This window comes from Microtus pennsylvanicus, chromosome 18 (assembly GCF_037038515.1).
Source record: "Microtus pennsylvanicus isolate mMicPen1 chromosome 18, mMicPen1.hap1, whole genome shotgun sequence".
NCBI lineage: Eukaryota > Metazoa > Chordata > Mammalia > Rodentia > Cricetidae > Microtus > Microtus pennsylvanicus.
In genome coordinates, this window is record NC_134596.1 from 30,025,754 (window position 1) to 30,051,945 (window position 26,192).

Below are 26,192 nucleotides of genomic sequence, written 5' to 3' on the forward strand. Positions count from 1 at the left end.
TACAAAGCCAACGAAACCCCTTGTCTGACTGGAGAGAACACCTTTTCCCACTACAGGCCGCTTTTAGAGCCTCCAATTCAACACAAGGCTGGAATTTTAAAGAATCTTTATTCCACTGTAGACGGAATATGTCGGGGGCACAGAAGGTGGTTTGTGGCAGAGCTGGGGATAAGACTGGGGTATTGATTAGTTTTGAGGGAGCTGAGACAGAGGTGAAAATCTGCAGTCAGCCTGTTTGTCAAAGTGGCCTGTGGGCTCCTGCTGGAGTTGGGGGCTGGGATAAAGCAATGGGGGTAGCTCAGGAGGGAAAGATCTGTGTGGGGTGAGGGGAAGAGGAAAAGGAGGCCTCATGAGGAGGAGAAGGAGGAGGTCTGCTACAGAGCCAGGAATGAGATTCAAAGCAATTCCAGTAAAGTCAGGAACAAGACAAGGCTGTCCACTCTCTTCATACTTACTCACTATAGCATTTGAAATCTTAGCTAGAGCAATATGACACCTGAAGGAGATCAAGGGGATACAAACTGGAAGGGAAGAAGTCAAAGTATTATATTCACAGGTGAGATGATAGTATACGTGAGTGACCCTAAATATTCTACCAGGGAACTTCTACAGCTGATAAGCACCTTCAGCAAAGTGTCTGGATACAAGATTAACTCATGAGCCCTATATTCAAATGACAAATGGACTGAGAAAGAAATTAGGGACAGAACACCTTTCACAATAGGCTCAAAGAATATAAATTATCTTGGGTTAACTGTAAGCAAGCAAGTGAAAGATTCGTATGATAAAAACTTTAAGACACTGAAGAAAGAAACTGAAGAAGATATCACAAGATGGAAAGATCTCCTATACTCATGAATTGGTAGGATTAACATAGTAAAATGGTCATCCTACTGAAAGCAATCTACAAATTCAATGCAATCCCCATTAAAACCCCATCACAATTCTTCTCAGATTGAAAGGACAACATTCTCCTTCATATGGAAACACAAAAACCCAAGATAGCTAAAATAATCTTGAATAATAATGCTGGAGCTATCACAATCCCTGATTTCAAGTTGTGTTACAGAGTTATAGTAATAAAAACAGCATGGTGCTGGCACAAAAACAGACACACTGATCAATGGAACTGAATTCATGAGATGGACATGAATCTACACACCTGTGTACATCTGACTTTTGATAAAGCATCCAGAAATACACTCTGAAAAAAAGAAAGCATCTTCAACAAATGGTGCTGATCAAACCAGATAGCTGCATGTAGAAGAATTCAAGTAGATCCATACTCCTTGCCCTGCACAAAACTCAACTCCAAATGAATCAAAGATCTCAACATAAAATCAGATACACTGAACCTGACAGAAGAGAAAGTAGGAAATAGCCTTGAACATTGGCAAGAGAAAAGACTTTCTGAGCAGATCACTATTAGCACAGGCAGTAAGATCAACAATTAATAAATAAATGGGGCCTCATAAAACCAGGAAGTTTCTACATGGCAAAGGACACCAACATTTGTCAGTGTGTAATTATTTTGTCAAAGTGTCAGCCTACAGAATGGAAAAGTATTTTTTATTAACTTCACATCTGATAGAAAATTAATATCCAAAGTATATAAAGAACTCAAAAACTAGGTATAAAGAAACAAATTACCTAATTAAAAATTGTGTACAGATTTAAACAGTCTCAAAACTGGAAATTCAAATGGCTGAAGAACAAAGAAATCTTAAACACCATTAGCTTTCTTAGGGTTACTATTGAAAGAAAACACCATGACCAGAGCAAACTGGGAAGGAAAGGGTTTATTTGACTTACACTTCCACATCACTGTTCATCAAAGGAAGTCAGGACAGTAACTCAAAAGCAGGAACCTGTAGGCAGGAGCTGATGCAGAAGTCATGGAGGAATGTTCCGCCTGCTTTTCTTATAGAACCCAGGACTAGCAGCCCAGGATGGCACCACCCACAATCGGCTGGACCTCCTTCATCTATCATTAAATAAGAAAATGATCTACAGCCTGATCTTATGGAAGCATTTTCTCAACTGAGGTTCTCTCCTTTCAAGTATTTCTAGCTTGTGTCAAGCTGACATAAAACTAGCCAGCACATTAGTCATCAGGGAATGCAAATGGAAAGTACTTTGAAACTTAATCTTAAACCCCTCAGAAAGGCTAAGAACAATAAAACAAGTGATAGCTCATGCTGGTGAGGATGTGGAGTAAGGGGAACACTCATTCATTGCTGGTGGGAGTGCAAACTGGTATAGATAGACACTATGGAAATCAGTATGGCAACTCATCATGAAAATGGGACTCAATCTAGCTCAAGATCCAGTTATACCACTCTTGGGCATATACCCAAAGGACACTTCATTCTACCACAGAGATACTTGCTCAAACTTGTTCACTACTGCTCTAGTCATAATAGCCAGAAATTAGAAATAACTTTGATGTCCCTCAACAGACAAATGGTTGAAGAGAATATGGCACATTTACATACTGGAGCATTACTCAGCTGTTTAAAAAGTGAATTCATGAAATTTGTAGGTACATAGGATAGAACCAAAAAAAAAAAATCCTGAGTGAGGTTATCTCAGTCACAGAAAGACAAATATGGTATGCATACACTTATATGTGAATATCAGTTAAGTCAATGATAACCAAGCTACAATCTGAAGAACCAGAGGTTAGTTATAAATAAGTAAGGAACTGGAGAGACAAATTGATCTCATTAGGAAAAGGAAACAGGCCGGGTGATGGTGGCGCATGCCTTTAATCCCAGCACTCGGGAGGCAGAGGTAGGCGGATCTCTGTGAGTTCAAGACCAGCCTTGTCTACAGAGCTAGTTCCAGGACAGGCTCCAAAAAGCCACAGAGAAACCCTGTCTCTAAAAACAAAACAAAAAAAGAAAAAGAAAAAAAGAAAAATAAAAAAAAAAGGAAAAGGAAACAGAACAGTTATGGACAGGAGGGCGCTAGAACAGTGAGGATCAAGTGGGGAGAGAGAGAAGAGGATGAGAGAGGGAATAGGGGGAGAGCCAGCTAAAATTAAGGGCCATCTGAGGGGTAGTGTGGAAACCTAATATAGTAGAAACCTTCTAAAATATTTACAGATATGAAGGTGATCTAAATAGAATCACAAAATAATAGGGAGACAGAGCCCAAACTGGCCATCTCTTGTTACCAAATAAAGCTTCCAGTACTGGGATTACATCTAATTGAGTTATTGGCCAAGGGGTTACATTGGAATCCCAATAGAACCCAGACTTGCCAAGACAACAGATTGCTCTCCACAAACTGATGGCAAGGCCCCATTGCTGAAGACAACACCTGCACAACTCCCTGAACATGGAGAAGTCAAGCTGGTGCTTAGAGAGAGCTATCACCCCTAAGATTTAGCGTCTTTGGTACAGGAAGCTACTATAAGAAGCATAAACACCAACCCAGCCACAAAACCTCTGATCTACAATGGTGTCTTGCAAGATATGCTAAGGCAATGGTGGCACAAAGTTTGCGGGAGCAACCCAATCATATTTGATTTGACTTACGGCCCACTCCATGAGGTAGAGCCTCTATCCACTGCTTGGGTGGACCTGAGACTAGATAGCCAGAGACCTAGGTAAAACCAACACAATTACTCCTAATGACATTCTGCTATATTCATAGATCAGTGCTCAGCCATCATCAGAGAAGTTTCCTCTGCAGCTGATGGGAACAAATACAGAAACCCCACAGCCAGACATTATGCAGAGAGTGAGGGACCCTGAAACATACTGCTCTAAATGGGATGTCTCCATCAAATTCCTCTTCTCAGGGCTCAGGGAAAAAGCCAGAGGGCATGGAGGACACCAGAAGGACTAGGTCCTCTAAATCAACATGATCAATATACATATAACCTCACAGAGACTGAGAAGCGTGCACAGGGCCTGCACAGGTCTGCATCAGGTCCTTTGCGTACATATTATGGCTTCCAGTTTGGTATTTTTATGGGATTCCTGAGTGTGTCAATGTGTTGGTCTCTGTTTCTTGTGCCTTCTCTCAGGCTGTCTCCTTTTGCTGGTTTGTTCTGTTCAATTCCTATGTGTTAGCTTTTGTTTTATTATATTTTAGTATACTTTTTTAAAAAAAGAATCTTTATTTTTAGGAACTTTAATAGCTCCCCAGGCAGGACTCTTAGCTGGTCCTCCTCCAGTGAAATTTTCCTAACCATAGGCACGACTTTCTAGAGTATATTTTAATAAGGTAAAGAACCTAGTGCTTTATTCTGATCTGTCAATGACTTCTCATTTTAAATAAAGATGACCATGTGAAGTTAATTGTTTTACTTGAGACACTTGTGAATCCTAGTCACAAGGTATGTGACAATGTGTACTTTTTATGTCATGTAAATATTGTCATCTTTTTTGTTCATCTAAATCTCTTCTCCAATTTGGGACTATTTTTTTGCTTTCTATTCTCTTTTGTGAAGTTAGTCTCTTATAAAAGTTATATTGTTGTATTTTGTCAGTCCAAATAAAAATAATTTATGCTAGTAATACGAACCTTTAAACACAATCTCTTTATACGCGTTTCCCCTGTAAACTGTAATGTAAATACCTCATTTAAAATTCTATCAGCAGTTATTTTAAAAATATGATTAAAATAATGTTTATACAATTAAGATATTTATTAGTCCAAAATGAGATATTTAGTGCTTTCTCATCCTGCCCTCCCGCCCCAGTCTGTATTAACCTGCCCACTTCTCTTCATCAGGTTGTAGGGTTTGATTTAATAAATTAGTAACTGCTTTTCTTGTAGTTATGTTGAGGGTAAACAGTCCTAGGTAAACAAGCAGGAAGAAGGCAAACACCAAGAGACAGGATGTGAACACAAAGCTACCCAAGTGTCAGTTTTTGTTGGAGATGCAAAATAAAAGTATGTTCCAAAAAGAGGTCAAGAATAAACTTCCCATTTGGGAAGAATATAGTCAAAATCCACATAAATTTTACTCTAGCATAACAAACAAGGTGGAGAAGATCTCTGGTATGCTGTGGCTCTCCTTTGCCCTTTCTCCAGGACTTCAACTAATAAAAATAAGGTCCCTTGAGAGCCCAAGGTATGTCTTCTAGATCTTTAGATGATTCGAATCTATGGAATCCTTGAGAGAGGCTGAAGGCAGAATCATTTGGTTAGGTACTCGGATGGCACATGAAATTGAGGGTGACTGCCAAGGATTCCTGTAAAGAATGCCAAACTCCATGGCTCACCCACAAGACTGTCTGGGATTTAATTAAATCCTGTCCAAGAGGGCCATCTGGAGGTAAGGCAGTGACTGCAGTGGAAAAACAAGCTGAAAACACTACAAGATGACCAGGGAAAAGACCACTGACAGGATGTCCATTACTCAGGGGCTGAAGATGAGGTCATCCCAGGAAGGCTACTGCTTTGAGAGTTGTAGGCTGCTTTTAAAATGGTACCTAGTGACTCCATTCCTGAGTCACTGCTGTGTGTGGAATCTCCCTCCTAGGCTCCTAGGGACTCCATCCCTGAGTCACTGTTGTGTGTGAAATCTCCCTCCTAGAGTGCAGGCTAAATCTAGCTACAGACTAGTAATGAACGGCACATAACAAACGTGATTGGATACCACTTCTAGGTTAGTCAGGACAGTGACTTCTGCTGTGCTATAACCTGTTCTATCCAGCCCACAAGGTATGGGAAACGCAAGACATTCTCAGACTGACAGCTGTGAAGAAATGAACTCATTAGGTCAACAAACCATTCCTTCCAACTACTTATACATCTTGAAGGTGGATTTATCTTCAGATCAAGCCTTAAGATAACTGGGCTCTTCTGAAGAGTCAGAGTCAAAGACTCCACACAGACAGAAACTATGAAATAATAAATGTGTGCTGTTTTAAACTAAATTTTACAGTAATCTGTTACGAAGGTATTTAATTTGGAATAGTAACATATAAAACAGACCAGTAAGTAATATCATGAAGACAATTAGGGAGTCATTAAGAAAAAGTTGCAAGGAACCCACAAGAATCGGCTTTAAACAGTTGCCTCGACTAGGCAGCAGAAACACCAGCTCCCCAGTTGTTAGTCAAGTAAAGTAAGAACTTTCAGCAACCTGTACCCAAACAAAACAAAAAACTTTAATGCTGTGTCTACCCCACTTCCGTCCTGAGGTGACTGATAACTGAAGACCCCGGCTAGTCAGAATGTGGGTGAACAGGGTGTGTAAGATAGACAAGGTCAGAAATATTACTTAAACCCTTTCCTACTGTAATAGGCCAGCATGCAGGAGGCCTAAAGAAATTACTTTAGACAGGAAAAACTGGCTGAAAGTAAAACACAAAGTTTTATTCATTACACAGAATTCACTATATTTATTAATGATTTGTGTGTGTTTAACTAGAACTAATTTCAGGATTTTTCATTAGCAGATCTCATCCAAAGAGGCAGGAGAAAGGTCAGCATCATGTAAGTAGAGATAAAACACAGTTTCAAGAGAGAAAAATGAGAAAAAAAGAAGTCATATCAGTTAAGTTATAGGTTAACACAAAATTATGCTTGAAGACAAAAGACAAGAGAAAACTACTAGGTTACATATAACATGTTATGAACGGTAGTTAGCAAAAACACAGACACCCAACAAGCTGACAGATATTATGCTATTTCCTTTTAAAATTAAAAAATCAATAATAATTTAAATATTTCTTCTCTAAACCTTCTCTAAAACCGAACAGTATATAAACCTTTCTGTCTACTGAGTAAATATGTTTAACAATAGAGGATATCAGATAATTGTGTTCACAATTTACACTCAGTTGAGCACTGCTGTTTATAGCTTTAACTATTAAACTGTCCCAATGTTCAATATTAGTCTCATATTATTTAGTTTATACCAAAATAAAGGTGATGGTTAAAATGGAAAGTGAAAGTAACAAAATGAACATGAAAATAAACAGTAATAAAAAGCATAAAATAATAACAGTTCTGTTTCTCTCAAGAAAAAAAGTATTATGACTTAAACCTCGATGAACGTAAAGATTTTTTCCACCCGTCTGTTGGTATCATCTACATGTGTGCATCTGTATTACACAAACGGACATGTCACAGGTGCTGTTTGATCACGGAGATCCTTGCTTTTAGACACAGGCTTACACTTTCCCATGTTCCCCCAGACATGCGCACTCTCAGGTAAATATGTTTAGCAGGGGTGGGTGTTTTTTGAGGGGAAGAATGGTGTCTATGATGCTTCTCACACACAGAGAAAGAAGGAATTTTATTTTCTCTTCACTATGAAAATGCTTGAAATTGGCATAGACCAAGTGGCACAGATCCAATTTGTAAACAGAGACCGCTTGTTCGTTTCCTGGCCATCCAGACCTGAATAATCACGCAGACATTTTCAAAAGGGTTGCAGCAACTCCTATTTCCACCAAGGTATAAAAAGGAACTCCTTTCCCATCTTTGATAGCATTTGGGTATCACTTCTCTTTTAAATAGACATTTTCTGACTGATGGGTTAGGTTAAACATCTTTTCATAGTTTTATTGGCCATTATAATTTGTCCTTCATCAAACTGCCTATTTATATCATTTCTTCATTTCTATACAGAATTTCTTTTTTTTATTATTTTTGTTGTATTTTACCCTCACATTTGTTATTTCCATAGCACATAGACCTCCCAATACAGTCTATGTCTCTGGAGATACTTCTTCTTTCGAGTTCCAAGACCAATCTCTTTCCTCCTTCTCTCTCTCTCTCTCTCTCTCTCTCTCTCTCTCTCTCTCTCTCTCTCTCTCTCTCTCTCTCTCTCTCTCTCACAGACACACACACACACACACACACCCTTACCTCACAATCTACCTCTTCTCATGAGCCGCCTGTATTTTCACTTATTCTATTAGTGATCTCCATGACTTTAAATGCCATCTATAAACTGTAAGTCTCATAATCTATAAATTGATGAGTCTCATTTTGTAAATACCCAAATGTCAGAGCTTTCTGAGCCTAAGATCACATACGGAGATTGTCCTAAAAAATTTGATCTTATTTCCTAACCTGCTGATTACTGCCCAAATAACAGCATCACCATCTACTCAGCTGTTTCCTACCAGACACTGAGAAGACACTGTTGATTTAATTTTCTTCAAAGGCATTTCACCTTGGTGACTACTAACTTCTTCCAATTATACTGCTAAGAAGCATCACCAAACAAGCCACTTCTTTCCAAGTCCACTGTTCTCCCCAGTCCTTGTTAATCATCTAAGGGCCAAACTTTTACAAGTCTCCAGAAAGGTCCTTCCATTCAACATTTCCAATCTTTACCCTGCCCAACTGTGTACCCAGCTTCAATCCTTCAGTTCCTGAAGATAAATCAGACCGTCATTTGTCTGCTTGAAAATCCCCAATGACTTTTCACCCCCCAAAACACTCTAACTAGGTTAGAGATCTAAGATCCTATATAAGAAGGCTCTGGTCCGCCTGGCAGAACGTCACCTGCAGGGCAGTCGCATGAGCTTCATTCACCTACTTGCTTGTGACTATTCAACCTCTCTGCTGCTTCTCCTTCAGGAGCCGTATGGATTTCTCCCACAGAATAAAATCTGCTGAAACACTGCCATTTTCAGATTGGTCTTCCCTCGATCACGCAGACACATACACCCCCTCATGCCTGACTCCTCAGCGTTACATCATAAGCACCCTCTTAAGCGTGCTTCATCTCCTGTTCTCTTATGGTTACATTACGTGTGATTTTGCTGGCTTATCCACAAGTTCCTTCCACACTAAAAATGTCACAAGAACAGACACATTTTCCATACTGTTCAGTGTTTAATTCCTAGCACCCGGAACGAGGTTTAGTGTGGTGGTTAATCTCGGTTGTCAACCTGAGTACATCTGATCTGGTATCAACCAAGCAGCTGGGCACTCCTATGGATTTTCTGGATTGGATTATTTGAGGTGGGAAGGCCCACCCTAAATCTGTGCATCTTTTGGTAGCAGTCCACCTGAAAGGACATGGAAGAAGGAGGCTTTCCTTTTTGCCTGGTTGTCCTCATTCTCACTGGCAAGTTCATCTACCCTGCTGGTGAGGCATTCCTTCCCTAGTAGTAGAACCGATTTCTTTGTGATTCCAAGATAGAATGCAGAACAGCAGCTCTCTATTGACTCCTTGGGGACTCTAGCACCAGACTGGGACTGCTGTGACATCCTGTCTCATGGACTAACAACTTCTGGATCCTTGGCCTACTGGGGAATAACCATTATTGAATACTTGGACCACAAACTGTAAGCCACTCTAATAAATCCCAAATATATAAGCTACATTTCTAGTCGTCTAGAGGTAGAGATATATGTACTATGGAAATTACAGATGCTGAATCAGAAAAACACACAACATTCAATTTACAATATAAATTGCATTCCTAAGTGCTGGACCCTTACATAATCCATCAGTCCTGTTAAAGAATCTTTTTTGAATCATACCATCAGCAATATGATACTTATAAATATTTTAATTTCCGGCATTCCCATAATATTAATTCGCATTTCTGTGAGCACTTTTCTTATAGGTATTATACTCATAGGCATTATATATTTCTTCAATGAAATGGCTGTTTGTGTAGTTTTGTTCATTTGTCTATTGAGCTGCCTGTCTTTGTTTACTTGATTCATTATATACACTAGAGCTTTATAGGTTCCATGTGTTGTGAGCATCCTTTCCCATCTGTGGCCTACCCTTGAAACTTCATTATGGAATTTTTAAAAAGTTGATTTCAATGATCTCAAATTTTACCAATCTTCCTTTTATATTTTATCTCCTCTGTGTCCTCAGACATCCTGAAAAATCCCTTCAAACAGATGCTTGGTTTTACAAAGATGCCATGACAGTTAACTCATCTAATATGATACTGACCTTGACTGTCAACTTGGTTAGGATTAACTACGCCTAGGAAGTGAGTAAAGCACTTCTCTGGATGCTTGTGAGGGCACTTTCAGATATGGTTAGATTACGAGGCCCTGACTCAATCAACCAATTGACTGTTGGGAGGTAATGAAATTGTACAGATGTGGGTTAGCTAGAGGACATGGGTAACTGGAGGCGTGCCTTTGAAGGGTCTAACTGAGCCCCTCCCCTATGGTGCTACTTCCCACTGCTTCCTGGCCACAATGAAGTAAGTTCTGTTCTATCATGCCCTTTCTACTATGATGTTCTGCTTCCTTCAGACAAAAAGAAACAGAACCAGAGGACTATGGACTTAAACATCTAAAGCTATGGGCAAAAACAAATGCTCTTTAAACCAGTTTGGTTATTTGTCAAAAACAAACCCAAAAAACCCTAACACATGCACATGACTGACTAAGCATGCCAGTTTTACATGAAAACACTCCTGTCTGTAACCTCACACTGTCGTCTACTGTGGATTTCACCATCTAGGGACCAGTTTCTGGACTCACTTTTATGTTTTGCTATCTTATAAAGTTTCATCATCTTAGTCTTGTTCTAAGTGTTTTGTCTTGGCCATCTGTAATTTTACATACATTTCAAAGAATAGAAACAAAAATAAAACATATAATATTAGCAATTAGACTAAAATATATCTAAAATAGATGTGTAGAAAGTTATAGATATTTAAAGGCCTAAATAAATAGAGAAGTAAACTACATTTATGGAAAAGAAAACCACACTATTGTAACAATTCTTCCTATATTAACCCATAGAGGAAACTTAAATCCAATTAAAATCCAAAATCCCTACACAGTTCACTGATTGGAAACATTCAGAATTATAAGTCTAAGACTTTAACAGCATGTTTTGTAAAACATGTTAAACGTCACCTCGTTCTAAACTCATGCCTTTCCTTTAAAGTAAGTCTGACCTTTCCAGATAATCTCGATTAATCTGCTCTGTCTTTTGGAATTGATGTTTCAGAAAGTTGACTTTCTCACAGTATACTTCATTAATTAATTACTACTTTCCCTCTAATAATTTATTTTTGTTCTTGTTTTTCTTTTTTTCCTTCTCAAAGTCTGGCTTCTATTTGGCTATTTTCTGTCGCATTGACTCTACAAGTTATCTGGGGTATTTATGGATTCCACTCTGGCTTTTCTTATTTTATGTCATCATTGTTAACATTCTATTTTTCTGAACTGAGAAAAACATTTTAAGGAGCACAGATGTGGGTAAGATGCTGGGAAGAATGGCTTTCGATGGAGATAAAGCACAACACAAAGGAACACAGAGCCTCTGGGCAAGGAAGAAACAAAGCGAAGACCAATAAGAGAGATACCCTACTTAATTTCAGTTTAGAATTATAGCAGTTACCTTACATCCCTATGGAAACAAAGACATGTGCACTAAATGATAATAGACATATATAATATATAATTCTACTTATAGGAGATGCTTAGACATACATAGACACAGAATGTAGAACAGAATTTGCCAGGGGTTAGCAGGCAGGAAATAGTTACTATTTAAGGAACATAAAGTTTCAGTTTTACAGGAGGAAATAAGTGCTAGAGATGGACGAAGGTGATATTACATTACTAAACTGCACACTTGTGCATAGTTATTAAGCTGGTATATGCTCTATTAACAAGAAGCTGATACAGGAAAACTAATAAAAGTTCTAGGCCAGCCTGAGCTACATAGTATAAGAAACATTAAATATCAATTTTTCTATCAAACACTGTAAAACTTGTGTTTCAGACAAGGAACCCAAGTCTTTTATCTCCCCCTCCTGTAAGACTTTAATGCAAATTTTAAAATCACTCCCACTCGGTAAAACCTTTGTTTACACAAAGAACATGCTGCATTCTCAGAACTTAGTAAATTAATAATAGCAAAATTCTATCTAAAGAAACAAGATATAGTTAAGATGGTTTTATAGTATGTGTATTATACCATGACTTAAAAAAAACACAATTACAACAAGCACATATAGTTCAATCTAAGTCTGAATTATCTTTTTTCCATAAACATTTTAGTTTTTCTAATTAAATGATTCATGATATTTAAAATTATATCTAATGTGTGTGTTGTGTGCCAGCTAGGTGTTAAAATAATTATGTGTGTGTATGTGTGTGTGCTGTGTGCCAGCAAGGCATGTGTGTGCTGCCAAGGAGGCCAGAAGCTGATATCAGATCTCCTAGAGCTGGAGCTATAGGCAGTTATGACCCACCCAGTGTGGGTACTGGGAATCAAATTTGAGTTGTCTAGAAGAGCAAGCATTCTTACCCATTTAGCCATCTCTCCAGTTCAAGTCATGATTTCTAAATCAGAGTGTCAAAAACCAGAGTGATTTCCTTATTTACTTTCACTTCTTCCTCTATGTCAGACGAGTGAACAAAGATCATCAATTTTAATAAAGCACTTCCTATTAACTGACTGTAATTATACACTTAAATTTTCTCATCTTCAAAATAACAACACTGGAAGTCATCTTAAATCGTACATTTCAGAAAGTACTACCATTTTACCTTCAAGTACTGCCTGCAGGAAGGGAAGAAGCAACAGAACAAACATTAAAAGTGGGCTCATTCAGGATTTAGTGATCTCTCTCTACAGAGCTTTATTTAAATGCCATTTTATTGAAGGGATTGTCTCTGAATAGTCTATGTAACACAGAACATCTTCCCTGCACTCCTCAGTCCTGGTAGCACATAGCATCTCCTCTCGGCTATTTACAACGCTGGGAGACAGGGTCTTCTGCCAGATTCCCATGTGTAAACCCTGTTTCTAGACCAGGGCCTGGAGCATGGGCACTCAATAAACAGCTGCTCAATGAAAAGATGGATAAACATGTAGTGATAATATTATTTGTATTTTAATAAATAAACCTTGCCTGAAGATCAGAGTGCAAAGCTAAGTCACTAGAGGCCCAGGAGTGGTGGCACACACCTTTAATCTCTGGACTCAGGAAACAGAGGCGAATAGACCTCTGTGAGTTCAAGGTCACCCTGGGCTACACAAGAGCTCAGAAACAGATCCAGGTGGTGGTACTCACACCTTTAATCCCAGCACTAGGGAGGTGGAGACAGGAACAATATGGCTGGACAGAGAGGAATATAAAAGGGAAGAGACAGAAACTCACTGGAGTGTGGAGTCAGGTTTGGTGGGGACACAGCCACAGCGTAGTTCAGGCAGTCTGAGGATCGTCCCTTCAGTCTGGGCACTGGTAGAGGTAAAAGGTCTCTCTGGTGACTTACTGCTGCCTCTGTGACCTTCAGCTTTAACCCCTGTATCTGACTCTAGGTTTTGGTTAATTAAGACCAGCTAGAATTCTTGCTGCACTTGCATTGCTAGAGGCAAAGCACACACTCTACCGGCCTAAAGTAAGAATGGGAAGTAGGTTTTGAGCTTATCAATTACTATAATTTGGCAACGTGGAGGAGATACTTAGGATCTCTCTAGACTTTAGTTTTCCCACCTGTAAAAGGAGGGATAGTAATCCTTATTATATAGGGTGTCTGTGCAGATTAATGGCACATAAGTACTATATAAAAGTTTCAAGAGTCCTCCTTTAAACATGTTTCTTCTCTCACATGCACTTATTTTGTGTGTGAGTGATGATATATAAGGTGTTTAAATAATAATCGAGAGATCTTCGAGAGATCTTGCCCTTCCATGACGACCGTGTAAATTGTCTCTGATTATTCCTCGCTCCTCCATTCTAGTCCAGTTAGGGAATCTGTGTTGGACCCACACGGCCTCCAACACAGAGGAAAAATGGCCATTTCTGGGACTGGATTCTCTCCTTCCACAGTCTGTATTCCACAAACTTGCCTTGGAGACCTGTCAGTTTTGTGAACCTAACAGTCCTTATTTTTAATCACAGGTTTAGCACTGTAAACTCAAGCCAACTCCAGAGCCTCAATATCAGTCAGGGAACATTATATAGTCAGACCGTAAATAAATATGCAATTACCAAATACATGGTGCTTATTAGTCAGTAAGTCACATACATGAAATTATAATAGCTTCAAGGTAGTTACAGATATAGTCAAAAATTAGAAGGAAGGTGAACGTTGAAAAGTTCCAGTTTGTATTTTAAAACCATTTGAAAACAAGGAATCTATAGGCCTGGATGATTAAAGTATCTAACAGAATACCAGCTTCATTCCTTATATTTACACAACTTTCATATAAGATTGCAGCTGTATCAAAATACAAAATTCAGGAATGTAAGTAAGTCATCATTTTCTAAAACCCAACAATTATTCCATATAAACACAGAGAATACACAACAGATTAACTTCCTTTGGCCTAGCAGACCAAAACCATGCTTTTAAATCAGTAAAAACTGATTTATTGGTAGTCAACCTAATTTTACACCAAATTAAATATAAAACTATCAGGCTGCATCACATGTAGAATTACGGTTTGGTTAAAAAAAGTTCGGGTGTGTTTCTGGGAATTAGTATTTATTTTTACTGTCGAATATAGCAAAAGCAGGGAGAGCGAACAACTGCTGAGCGAGCCGACGACAGCGACAGAGTCCCCGTCTGCAGGACCAGTGAGTCAACCTTGTTATGTCAGCCAGTGAAGGTGACAGCTTTACTTTGAAAACAGCTGGTCTCGTACTGAAAATCAAAGACAGGCAGAGGGAAAATTCATTTGCAATGCATTATAATACGAAAATTCAAAAAACTAACAGAGAGTTTATAATACTGTTCCCTCTAAAATTAAAGATGTCATCAGTACGAAGTTTCTACTTCAGAATCAAAAAAGGAGAGTTCTAAAGCTGAGTTATTTTCTGACATTCCTGCCTACATAATTTTTTAATCTTCTGTGAAACTTATTTTTATATGTGCTAACCACTATTGAACCAATTTTTTTTAACAACTTTAATCTTAAGCATTATTTTGCATTAGAAACTTACTACTATGTTATCAAGAATTTTCCACTGCCGATATAAGAAATGTTGTTGCTACCACTGCCTGTACCATTCTGTGGAGACTGGACATCTCCAATTCTGGGTAGCCTTAAACTAGTAGCAGAATTTTCATGAAGCTTGAGCCCCAGTGACCAAACGGGAAGGTTGATCTATTCACTGGCCCATCTACGCGGCAACATGGTCCTGTATCTTGCCCCCACATCCCCAGTTCTGAAGCTATGGGGAATCTCTAGAAATGGTTCATTACACTTGGTAATCTTACAATGGGAAGTCCCCACAATTCCCATAAGCTAGTGCCAAAATGATTATTATAAAATTACAAGGAAACTGCTGAAAAAACATACCCACCAAGCCATACAAGCATTTACTGAAGTTTTTACTAGGGTTCTTGCATTATGTAAGTAGAGTTTGGTACAGTCATTTAGTATTTCTTTCATGCATAGTTTAGCAGTGAATCCCTAGGGAAAAGATCTGCAACGTTATCACCCTTCTTACTGTTGCCCAACCTAACAGACTTCAACAGCAGTAGAGTGAGGGGCTTGTATATCAAGGCTTCTCTGTATATCACAGGCTTCCTCATTGTCAGCAAGACGTCGTCCCACAGGTCTGGACTTCTCTTTCTTTTCCTCTCCTCCCCCTTTTTCCTTTCTTTCTCTTTTTCTTTCTTCCCTCCCTCCCTTCCTTCCTCCCTTTCTCCTATGTGGCTCTCTGTTATCAGTTATTTACCAGACTGACTCAATCAATTCTTATTTGGGTAGGGGAGAGATAGAAAAACATCATTTACTGACTTTTTTAATTAAGTTGAAAGATTACCATACAGATGTCAGGGAATTCAGGAAAATGTTCTCAGGGTCAGAAATGCAGGCCAGTGGTAGAATCTATACTGGCCAGTGGTCAGTCTTACAACCTAATTAGTAGTCCAGCGGTGGAATCTATACTGGCCAGTGGTCAGTCTTACAACCTAATTAGTAGTCCAGCGGTGGAATCTATACTGGCCAGTGGTCAGTCTTACAACCTAATTAGTAGGTTCCGGAAGATTATAAACTCCTAACTAACCCACCTCATGTTTGGAGAGTACCTGTTCTTTCCTATACACACAGATTTTCAATCCTTCACATAAGTCAATAATACTGTGCAGTTAACTCAGAAATGATTTTAATAGTTCTCTGATTTCTCTAAATGCACAACTGCCTTACTTATTTTATATTTCCTTGAATCAAAGGGCTTTTAAAGAGATAGACTAGAGAAATATAATACAAACCAATATAATAAATGTTCTGATTTAAGATTGCCAGCATCACAGAATCACAGATGTAGGATCTATCTATCTATCTATCTATCTATCTATCTATCTATCTATCTATCTATCTATCTGACTTTCTTACATACTGCCAAATGTTTCTTCAGTCCTTTCATCTAATGGCACAATTGATAAATTTTTGAGGCATTCTTAATGGTCAGGGATTAAGACAGACAGGAGAGTGTTTGCTTAGGAATCCTGAGGCCCTGGGTTTGATTTCCAGCACTCTATAACTGCTCATGGTAATGAATGTTCATAATCCTAGCACTCAGAGGGTATACACTGAGAGATCAGAAATTTAAGGATATTCATTATTTTAAAGTGGATTTGAGGTCAGTCAGGGAAATATGAGACTCTGTTTTAAAACAAGAACAAAAAAAAGACATTTATTGTTAATTTTGAGTGTATTTCACTACAGTATTATTATATTTACCTTACCCTATTATCAAGATATATACGTAATATGTACACTCTCAGAGATAATCAACTTAATCATAATTAGAAACTTAATTCAAGTAAATGTGTGCATTTGAGCTGACAGATTATTTATTGGTGCTGAAGATAGAACCTAGAGCCTTATGCGTGCTAGACTTTAAAAACCAAGCTATTTACTCTGAATGATTAGAAAGGAAATGGGTGTTCTTTTTCTCAGTTAGTGAACATGTGGGAGCCGAAACTTCTCTGTTAAAGCGATGCTAGTAACACAGATCCAAAGTTCTAAAGTGCATACATACCCCATGACCCAAAAATACAATTTCTGGAGACTCATCCAAAGAGAATAACTAATGACCTAGCAAAAAGAATGTTTCTGAATCTTGTTCTATAGTTATAAATTTGAATAACCTATGTCATAATCATTTATAACCATACTAAATGCATACTCATGTTGGTCGTAACTGGGTACAGGGATATTAATCTTTCTATAATGAATATTATTCACACAATATAACTTTTTACTCAGGAGAAATTAGTATCTACAGCATGAAATTCAATGTACTTTCTTTTTAAAAAGCTGATAATAGTTCAAATCATTTATAATACTAAGCTAACTATATCAGATGAAAATCCACCTTGCAAGAGTCCTGCTTTGCCTCTCATGCTGGACTGTTGGCATTAAAAAAATAATCTGTTGGTGTTTATAAAATACAGGCCTCGTGGTGGTGGTGCCACTATTTAGGAGGCAGAGGCAGGCAGATCTCTGTGAGTTTGAGGCCAGCCTAGCCTACAAAGAAAGTTCTAGAAGAGCCAGGGCTGTTACACAGAGGAAACCCTGACTCAAAAATAAATAAATAAATAAATAAAGTGCTGACTAACTAGAAAGTAAAAATAAAAGCACACAAAATGAAGTCTTGGTCTAAAATAATTAGATTCACAAACTAAACTAGCCTAATTATTTTCACATTCTTTTTTGTTTGTTTTGTTTTCAAGACAGAGTTTCTCTGTGTAGCTCTGCTGTCCTGACTCACTCTACAGACCAGGCTGGTCTCAAACCTCGTGATTCTACTGCCTCTGCCTCCTGGGTCCTGAATTAAAAGAGTGCATCACCAAATGTCATTTTCACATTCCTACTCGGAATTTCTTTACCTGTTTCACAAGTGAAAGTCGGCAACCTGCTAGCAGGCAGGGCTTGAAGTGATCAGAAAAGCATTCTGCCAAGGCCTATCTATACCTATAACCACATCAAACAGACTAGGTTCTGATCTGACTTTTGAATATTCTTAACAATAGAAAACTTTCTCCTGTTTACTAGCCTAACTGCTTTAATACTAAAGGACACTTCCAATAAAGTTGTCTATAATGCTAAACTATCAGCCACCTTACAAAAGAATCATAAATAGTATCTTACAGTAGAGACTTCATGACAGAGAATTAACACACATATTGGTATTAAGGATAAGTTGCCTACTTGCTCTCAGTTTATGTAAAAGAAATGAGACAATCTGCCCGTTTCTTGGCAAGGTCAATGCAGTCTCTGGGGAAGAGGCTTCTTCTACCTGAAGACAACTTCTCTGGATGCATGCCAAGGTAGTGAACATTATGGACATCTTACTTCATGTTGAGATTTAAAAGAACTCAAATTCTTGAAAATATGAGGCCTGCTTTCCAGAAATAAAGTCTTATGTCTAATACCTTATTGCCAAAAGCAAACAAACAAATATAGGAACATCACCACCTGGACAGTGCTTCTGTGAGGAAACCCAACTGTTCCAAAAACGTTTACGTTAATAAAGATTATAAAATACATTTTATTTATGCTTTTAACTAAGTACCACAAATTTTATCTGAATTTTGAACTGTACCTAGCACTGTGCCTCTCACAGAACAAAATTTCAGTAAGAGTTGGACACCTCATGCAATACAGGAGGGTGAGGTAGCACACTGCTGTAAAGTTCCATCACGGGAGGCTGAGACAGATCTAGAGCACGATCAAAAGTGATTTAGTGAGAACAGAACGGAAAGACAGATGCAGGCAAACAAATGAAGCTCAAGTCAGAACTGACAGGAGACCAGAGAGAAACTTGTAAAGCAGCAAATGTAATCTCTTTTGTCTTCCTGTCTTCCAATACCTGGGGATGGACCCCAGGGCCTCCCACTGCTCAATGAGCACTAGCACCAAGTTCAATCTCTAGCAGCAAAAGGGAAGCAAAACTGAAAACTAAAAATGGTGAGATCGAACCCAGGCAGCTCACAGGATCAGCTGTGTGAGAGGGCATTTTACCACATCTGTCCCAAAATGTGTTTCTAAAAATGAAGGTAGAACCCCACGACAGTGCTCAACCCTTACATGTGCAGCCCGGTAAGCGTTCCTGTGAGCTCTAGCTTGTCCAGCACCAACAGACAAAAGCACAGAGTAACTGCAGGGCTTCTCCCCACTGCATAAGATCTCCACCGCCAGGTCTGCTTGGTTCTCAGTATTATATAAACAGATTTATACTCATTATACTGTCACGTCTGGCTCCTTTCTCTCAACTTTACATTTTTTTGGGGTGGGTATCAGTAACACATGACAGAGTTGTCTAATCATTCCCCTGTGAGGGGACACTGGCTGTTTCTACTAGTCTATTATGGATAAGTCGCTTCCTACAGACACTTTTATACAGACCTTTTGGTGGACATAAACACATTATTATTATTATTTGGTTCTATAACAACAGACTGCTATGTCACAAAGTAGGTTTGTGTTCAATTCCAGTAGATGAGGCCAGAGTTTGGAAATGAGAACAGTGTTTTAGAGTTCACATAAAGATGTACTGAAACTTTGGGGGGAGGGGTGTCTCGGTGTGTTACCCAGACTGGCCCTGAACTCCCGCACTCAAGCCATCCTCCTGAGTACTGAAACTAAAGACTTGTGAAGACTTGGGCTAACATGCCTGGAAATAACTTGGGGGAGTGGGGGAATATTATTTTAAGGTGTGTTACTTTTCTTTTTATGATGCATTTATTTAACTCTGAGAATCTGTGATTCTTTGTCTAAAACAAAAAAAGTCCTAATAAAGAGCTGAACAGCCAATAGGCAGACGGGGCTGGCAGGCTGTAGTTTAAATCGGAGAACTCTGAAGAGAAGGAGCAGCAATGAGAGAACAAGGGAGAAGGATGTCAGGGGCCGGCCATGGAGTCAGAATGAAAGTAAGATATACACAAGTAAGGAAAGGAAAAAGGCCAGGGGCAAAAAGAAATCGGGATAATTTAAATTAAGAAAAGCTGGCAAGAAACAAGCCAAGCTAAGGCCGGGCATTGCTAATGTGCTAATGTGAGTGATTTATTTGGGAGCTGGGTGGTGGCCCCCCCAAAAAGTCAAAAGAGTAAAACACAACAATGAGGAGGGTGGACACTAGAGATAAAATTCGGGGCCTTGTGCATACAGCGCATAGGTTTACTACTGAAGTCCGTCACATCAAGGTTTCCAACTGGAAAAGCTCCTGAGCTGAAGCACACCGTCTTGGAGGCTAGTCTCTGTACCGGCTAACACAGGGTGCTCATAACTCATACCCAAGGTGCATAGGGGTGTGTGGCAGGAAAAGACTATTCTACAAAAGTCAATTTCACTATAATTTAATATAAAAATTGACATTAATGCCCTTACTTAGCCTTACTGTGGTTTACTGCCATTTGTGAGAGCTTGGTTGAACAGAATCACTGAGAATTTAACTCAACTAGCTTTCACCAAACAGACAAATGACTAAAAACTTCTACACAGATAATATTAATGAATACAAGCACACAGCTTTAAAAAATGGCTCAATTGGGATGTGTAACCTAAAAAAACAAAACCTCTTTAGAAGATTAAAAGCTGTGACCACTTGATCAATTGGGTCCCACAAGGAGCAGGCCAAAAACATTCTAAAAACTATGGCTTAAAAATATGGATTTTTTTACATTACTGTTAATACCTCGACCATAAAAGATTTGAACTCTAAGATACCCTCATCATATTCATGTTTATTTTGTAATGTACATAGTAGTAGTATAAAATAAGAGGTATACACAATTTTAAGGTAAATTTACATATGAGGGATGCATACTGAAATTTTACCAACAGGATACTCAGTCAAGAGTTCACATCCTTGTTTAGCGCACTTTAACTTTTTCGTTTTAAGCTAGCAAACCTTTATACACAGATGAATTTCTAGTTTCTAAAGCCATATACAATAGTCCGCAGAAATGTCTAGCTGCCTTTAATGTTAAAATAACAGAGGCAAACAGTAGGAGACAAGGGAAGAAGACAGGACTGGCCAGGGAGAGACACGAGGGACATTTCCTAGTTACTGGTACTAGTCTCTACCTCAGTAGGTACTTTTTATTGTATCTGTGTATATATTAGTCAAACTCAGTGAATGAACATTTATGCTTCCCTTATGTAAATTTTACCACATATGGAAAAATCCATTAAATATGCTGACCTCTAGTTAATGACAAGCATATGTAAGAGTAAATTATAATAATGTCTATAACTTACTTTGAAATATATCACATTAAAATAGACTTCTATATGGATAGAGAGATTGATATATGAACAGATATGTGATAAAACAGTGTAATTAATAAAAAAATGTAGGTGAAAGATACATGGATGTTCACTGAATAATTGAGCATCTCTGCAGTTCTTCATGGTAAAAATAATTTTCTCAACACATCTACTAAAGAGCTGAAAACTGACAGACATTAACTTAAAATGGTACAGTGGTAAAATGTAAATTATAAATCTAGCATGGAAAAGGTACGAATATTTAAGCACGCTGCTTTGGGATACAGCAGTTCCTTATCCTCAAGGTGTGTCTCAAGACTCACAGTGGAAGCCTGGAATGGGCACAGTACTATAGCCTATAAACACTGTTTTTTTTTTCCCTTGAAATATACATAACCATGAAAAAATGAAACTTATAAATTAGGTTAAGAGATTAACAATAAAGAAAAATTAAAATACATTGTAATAAAAGTTACTTGAATGCAGTCTTTCCATGCCTCCCATGTACTTCTGAACTGTGGGTAATAAAAACACAGATAAAGGAGACTAATAAACTCTTTATGTAGTGAGAATTATCCTTATTTTACAGACTACTAAATTGAAATTCAGAAAGACTATAGAAGTAGACCAGACCATTAAAAGTCAAGGCCAGGCAGGAATGGAAGACAACTTTTCCAGGTCCTGGGTCCTCTGGACCCACATTTCTCAATAGGTGCCACCCTGAACCAAGCATCTTCCTCCCAAGCATGGAAACTGTTCTTCCCGTCCTGTGCCCACCAGCTCTGACTTCTCAGAAGCTCCCTCCTACAAAACCCAGCTTCTCCTGCTGCCCAGCTGTGATTCTTTGGGGCCGCACACATTGCAACCCCCACATTACATTTTATGTGCGGGGAAAGTGTTGGAAATATGACGGTGCTGTGGTTTCCAGTCAATACTTTAAATATCAGTGGACAGCTCTAAGTAGGTATAAAACGAGGGAAAACGCTGCATGAAACTGAGATGAGACCATGTGCAATCAAGAGTAGGACCTCGAAAGAGCTTTTTCTAACCTTCACCCTTCCCTGGAATGCAAAACATTGCTCATCGTAAAATAATTTTCATAGTCAGACCCTTTCCTTAAAGTTAAATCGAAATACGCTGGGTTTTCTTCCATGCACCGTTATAAATCTGAAAACCTAATGGACTTTTGCTCTCTCATCTCCCTTTCTATCTCGGTTTGGAATTACACCTTCAGGGATTTTTTTTTTGTACAACTAGATAAACAACTAGAAACACTTCCATAGCACTTGGTTTCACAAATTACCACAGGTGGCCAACCTGTGAGAGCAATATGCTAATGTGAATGTCAGTATTTTCTTTGGGGGCACAAGAAGAAATTTTTCAAAGGCAAGACTGTAAGGAATGACCGTGGCCTTCCACTTTTGACCACGCACGTATCTCCTCAAAGCGCTGTTATTACCTCTTGACAGGTGCGCACGGGGCTCCCGAAAAGACCTCGCCCTTGTGAGTATTGTATACTATTCTGTAGCATCAAAAACAACAAAACCAAACATCAAGCAGTAATCCTGCTCTGAAAAGCTCGCCTTATTTTAGGGCCTGGAGAACTTCTTGCACTCTCATGGAGTCTGAGTGAAGCTTTTCTCCTGATGCCTGAGGTTGTTAGGTTGGGAGGAAACTGGAGGCGACTGTGTTGGAGCTGCAGACATGGACGTGCAGACGGTTAAAATGATGGGTTCCTAACAGTGCCTGAAACACACGCCAGATCCCCGAAATTCCTGGCCCCGTGTCCTTTCCATTTTAAAATCATGCCAAAAACAAACGTTTACAAAAATGACTGTGTCCATCCATTACCTCAACTTCACTAAATTTCAGCCTGCCCCTCTTGATGTCACTTCCTTTCCTGAATGAGTGTGTTTTCCCCTTGGTCTTGTTAGCTTCACTTCATTACCACACAACACTCGAATTCGCGCTCCCAATTTTGGCCAGCTTTTCCCTTGGCTATTTTTATTCCTCAGGGACATCAACATTGTTTCCAAGATGCCTTGATTATCCTTTAGATTTCAGGCAGTCAACTGCCGACTATTACAAAACTGAAGGTAAAAGTGGTTTATTTTTAAAACATGAAGCGCGCACACACCCGGCAGTGTGCTTCTTTCTTAGTCAGGGAGCGTAATAAAAATGCCGAATGCCAGGTATTAAATGTAGATGCTTTCGAGAGAACACCCTGGCTATTTAGGAAGATAGCTATCGTGGGCTGTGGTTCGAGGCCAAGAACAAGGTTCGGAAACTGACCTCAAACAAATATGGAGGTGAAAAGGCACAAGGAGCTTCTGGAGCTCATCAGCCTGTGACAGGCTATTTGGCGTCAGTTTCTAAGGACGAGGGGCACCGGGAGGCACCTGGACAATGAGGGCACAGGCGGGGCACAAGGGGATCGCGCTCAGGGAAAACTCAACAAGTCTGGAAGGTGAAGGATGGCACCGGGGTAAAAGATGCTGCCACGAGGCTCCCGCTGGCCTCTGCTCGACCAGGACTGAGCGCCACGGGCGACACTGTCGCCGGCTCGGGGGGGGGGGGGGGGACAGCTTTTGGCTCTCCTGCCTCGACGTTCACCCGGGACCAGGGGTGTCTACCCAGGACCGTGCCGCGAGCCGGCGCCTCCACCCCGGGCCCGCTCCCCGGGTACGATGGCGACGTCGGGCCTGTCCGGCCGGACCCGCCTTCCAAAGTGGGCGTCACGATGGCCGCCGAGCGGGCCGGATCCCTCGCCTCGGCCCCAAGTCAGGTGCCGAGCACGGCCGGAGTCTCAGCCCAGGCGGCGGCCGGCCGGGCGGCGGGGCTCGCGCTGAGGTGCTGATGGGGAAAGGGGGCGGGCGCGCCATCATGAAGGGAAAATGGTGGGCGGGCGGGCCCGCGCGCGCGGCCGCCGCCGTACTCACCCGGGCGGGCCAGTGCGGGTAGCCCTTCATCTTGGCGAAAACCAGGTCTCCCGCTTTGTACTCGCGGGGCCGCGGGCGCGCCATCCCGGGTCGCCTCCTCTGCCCGCTCGTCCTTGGTCGTCGCGGCGAAGATGCGGAGAGGCCGCCCCCTCCCGCAGCGCCCCGTGCGGGCCGACGGACCGCGCCGCGCGCTCCCCGCCGGGCCTCGAGCCGCCGCTCCGACGAGAGAAAGCGGCGAGGCGGCGGCCGAAGCGAGCGGCGTCTGGCTGGGTGTGCGGTGACGGGGGGACCGCAGGCCCGGCAGATCCCCGCCCGGCTGCGGGGGAGAGGAGCACGCGTCCGGCTGCGCCGAATCCCGCCGCCGCCGCCGCGTGCCGTTCACAGCAGCCGCGTCGCCAGCCTCTGGCCGCCGCCGCTGCCGCCTCCCCGCCGGGCTTGCTGGGTTCCGTGCGAGCTCCGGGCCTCGCGCCTCCTTCGAATTCCTCCTCGGGCAGCGACCGCAAACACGATCTTATTATTGTTCTCGCGCGCGCTCAGCATCCCCCCCCCGCCCTCTCGCTCGCCCGCCCGCCCCGCTTCCCTCCCCTCGCGCGCCGGCCGGTTAATTCCTAGGTGCACGGCCGGCTTTCGCGGAGAAACCGCGCGCGCCGCCCGGCTCGCAGGCTCGCTCGGCCGGCTTGGTGGTGGGCGCGTCCTCCCGCAGCAGCGAAGCCGGTGCCCAGCGGGTGGGAGCGCCTACTCCGAGGACGCCCGCCGCCTGCTCTCTTTTGTTCTTGGCCGGGAGCTGCCTGGCGTAGCCCAGCCAATCACTACCCGGCCGCCCCTCTTCCCTCCTGCCCGCGCCCACCCCCCACGGGCTGCACCCCCCTTCCCGACCGCCCCCCACCCACGGGCCACTTTCGTGGGTGTTCTCTGGTGAGTGGGGGGTAGGGGGACGACAAAAGGCTCCCGAGGCCTGGGGATGGCCGCGCGGGGGACTCTGCCTGGTCACTAGGCTGCTGGAAAGAGCTAGCGTTTTTTTGCCCCAGGTCTGCCCTTAACAATGAATGCAGTGTGACCCACCTAGGGCGACCTGCTTCACTGGAGTCAAGGCCAGTCTTCACCTTGACATAGTCGGGTTTCGAACATGGACCCATAGCCTTTATGCTTCTCTATGTGGGGGCTTCATGGGTCAACAGCTTTGGGGGGGGGTAGATTTAGCTTGACCAAATCACTTGTTTTCCGTTCTGGCAACACGCTGGACAGCAGCTTCTGGTGATTTCTTGCTACAGGTCAGTAGGTCTAGAACATAGGTTCGCCGTTGTTTTATTTGGCAATCAGCTGACTGCTTTCAAAGACATTCTGGGAGGGAGACTCTTGATAACATCTTGGTGAGTGGTAAAAAAGAGAATTCACTCTTTTCCCAATTGGCCCGAAGGATGAATGAATGCTGCCCCTTCCTTCCATCACTAGAACAGACCTTCTAAGAAGGTCCGCTGCTGTGGCTGTGGCCTGCACGTCGCGCAGAGGACAGTTCTGGCTTGGGGACTACCCTCTTTGCCGTCTCTCCCCTCTGTAGAAGGTGGGTTTTCCAGGCATCTGTTTCCCTGGCTTCGGCTGCAGAAATTGTTTTAATGCAGGCTTCCAGTGGACGGGGCCGCAGTCTGTAGACTTTCTGTGGAGTGTTTACTTTGTTCACCATACTTAGCCATTAAGAGATTCTTTTCTACATCTCTTAATCCCCCCACACCATACACACATACACCCCCTCACCTTTTCTTTTTGCATCTCTTAATTCTCCCACCCCCTACCCCCACCCCTCACCTTTTCTGTGGGCTCACCTTCTCTTCTGCTGCAAAATAAATCTAGGTCTTTCCCCTTTGCTGTGATGGCCTGATAATGTACCATCATCGGGTGCATGGTATGCTTCTAGAAATCACATCATGCCCATTATAGGCACCCGTAGAGTGTTTCCTAGGCCCTCATGTCAAAGCCACATCTCTTGACAGGCTACCAAAGCCCTAAAGGTGCAAAGGCGGAATGGTCCAGTCTCCCGGTGGACTCAGGGTGGTCATGAGTAGAGGAGAGAATCAGTAGAAGTTACCATTGGGAAAGCCATGGAA

At 41.3% G+C, this 26,192-nt stretch overlaps 1 protein-coding gene across 1 annotated transcript in view; it reads right to left on the reverse strand.

Annotated features, from left to right (window-relative positions):
- The window catches only part of Hdgfl3 (HDGF like 3), a 54,666-nt gene extending 30,000 nt beyond the window's left edge, over window positions 1-24,666 (reverse strand). The window contains exon 1 of the mRNA XM_075952962.1: window positions 24,091-24,666. Within this exon, the coding sequence (XP_075809077.1) occupies window positions 24,091-24,174 (84 nt within the window). The 5' untranslated portion in view covers window positions 24,175-24,666. The remainder of the gene's footprint in view (window positions 1-24,090) is intronic.
- Window positions 24,667-26,192: the final 1,526 nt, after the last annotated feature.